The following is a 2,287-nucleotide window of genomic DNA, read 5'->3' on the forward strand; positions in this document are numbered from 1 at the left end:
AAGTTGTTTTTGTTTTTTTCATGGATCTCCACCCTTATAGTTCCCACCGGAAATGACATCATTCCTGAGATCTTGTCTCTTTGAAAAGACTGTGTTCTCATGGAAATTAAACCATACCATACCACACCGTACCATACTTGACGTAATTTAGACTCAGATTTTAAGTATGTATTTCGTTTTCCGTGTCTTTAGAAGATCTTAAGGGTATTGAAAAAATTCTCTTTCAACGACTAAAAAGAAAGTATATTCTTTAACTTCCTGCATCCTGTACAGACAAGAGCATGTACTTCTTCTTACCTTGCCATCTGAATCAGTTGTAGTTTCTGTTTGGCTGTTTTGTTTTTCCTAAAGCTAAATGGCCGTAATTGTGCCCACAAGATACCTTTTACTCAAGCAAACAAGCAAGTAAACAAACAAAGGAACAAACAAACAAACAAACAAACAAAATGTGACTTTTTTCGTCAATCTCCGAGGGGCTCTCTCCTCCGCCCCACGCAAACTGACAGGTAGAATCTCTTGTGGTGACCAGTACCATTTTTATTCTGGTGGCCCAGCACAACAGACAGACAAGTAAGCATACAAACAAAAGAACAAACGAAGAAACAAACAAATAAACAAACAACAAACAGACAAAACTTCAACCTCCCATCGGCCCTCGTCTCCACCCCGCACTATCTCTTGTCGTGACTAGAAATACTTCATCCTGCAGACTAAGGAACAACAAACAAACGAACAAACAAACAAACACTCAAACAAACAAATAAACAAATAAAAGTACCAAATTTGCCACTTTTCTTCAATCTCTCCCACCGGCCCTCCTTTCAGCCCCCCTCAAACGGACCGGAACTATCTATTGTGGTGATCAGTATGACATCTTTCTGTAAACTCTGTACAAACAAACAAACAAACAAACAAACAAACACATACACAAATAAATAAACAAACAAACAAATAACATTTGACTCTTTTCTTCAATCTCCCAGCGGCCCTCGCTTCAGCCCCACATAAACTGACCGGCAGTATCTCTTGTGGTGACCAGTGCTATTTATTTCTGGTGACTCAGGAAAACAGACAAACAAACAAACGAACATACAAACAAATAACATATGACGTTTTTCTTCAATCTCCCAGCGGCTCTTGCTTCAGCCCCTCACAAACTGACCGGAACCATCTATTGCGGTGACCAGTTCCATTTCTTTCTGGAGACTCAGTGCTCACTGTGCCAGCCCTCCGATACCGGGGGGATGGAGGTTCGAGCCACAACCCAATGGACGGATGCTGTGCAGGAGGCGGTGGCTCAGATCCTGGGGCTGCCTGGCGCAAGGTGCAGAACAGACTTCTTTCTTTCTTTCTTTTTCCCACCTTTTTTCTTTCTTTCCTTCTTTCTTTCTTTCTTAATTGCTTTCTGTTTGTCCTTCTTCCTGTCTTGCTTTTTTTACGTTCTTTCTTTCTTACTTTCTATATTTCCTTCTCTTTATTGTTTTTCTTTCGTTCCTTCTCCCTTTCTTTCTTGTTGTTGTTGTTGTTGTTGTTGTTGTTGTTGTTGTTGTAGTTGTTGTTGTTGTTGTTTTGGGTGGGGGGTTAATAAATTCTTTCTTTTTTTTCTTCATTTTTTTTTGCTTTCTGTATATCGGCTTGCCTTACTTTCCTTCTTTTTTTTCTTCTTCGTATGTTACGCTCTTTCAATCCCTATAATCTGCGGTACTTACATTCCCTATTTACTGTGTAGAACTCCTTCTAAAACTGAAACTTAAAAAAAAACTCTCTGAATAATCTCAGTCACTCTCTCTTTTCTACCTTCAGCGTGACTGTTGAGAACAAGCGCCTGGGCGGAGGTTTTGGCGGGAAAATCATCTACAATAACCCTGTGTCCGGCATGTGTGCCCTGGCCGCTCATCTCACCAGACGGTCAGTTCTCACGGATGGGTGGATGGATGGACGGACGGGCAGACAGACGGACAGAGAGACAGACAGACAGACAGATAGATAGATAGATAGATAGATAGATAGATAGATAGATAGATAGGTAGATAGAGAGATAGAGAGATAGATATTCCCATGGATGTCACGTGTACATGAACTTTTTTCGTAAGCTCGGGGTTTAATTGCATCCCTGTGGAACACCTCCAACATAATTCAACGTCTCACGCCTTTTTCGTCCCCAGACCTATGAAGATGAGACTTGACCTGCACACCAACATGAAGATGCAAGGAAAAAGGACTGCCTACTTCGCCAAATACGAGGCAATCCTTAATATACCTGCTCTCTTTCTCTGTCCGTCTGTCT

At 41.2% G+C, this 2,287-nt stretch overlaps 1 protein-coding gene across 1 annotated transcript in view; it reads left to right on the top strand.

The window, feature by feature from the left end:
- LOC101862505 (xanthine dehydrogenase/oxidase) overlaps positions 1-2,287 on the top strand; it is a gene marked incomplete in the record, with an annotated part of 42,769 nt that overhangs the window by 27,389 nt on the left and 13,093 nt on the right. The window contains 3 exon segments of the mRNA XM_013083157.2: positions 1,132-1,324; positions 1,804-1,908; positions 2,166-2,244. Coding sequence (XP_012938611.1) covers positions 1,132-1,324; positions 1,804-1,908; positions 2,166-2,244 — 377 coding nt within the window.

The sequence above is a fragment of the Aplysia californica genome, unplaced genomic scaffold, assembly GCF_000002075.1.
Source record: "Aplysia californica isolate F4 #8 unplaced genomic scaffold, AplCal3.0 scaffold00214, whole genome shotgun sequence".
Taxonomy (NCBI): domain Eukaryota; kingdom Metazoa; phylum Mollusca; class Gastropoda; order Aplysiida; family Aplysiidae; genus Aplysia; species Aplysia californica.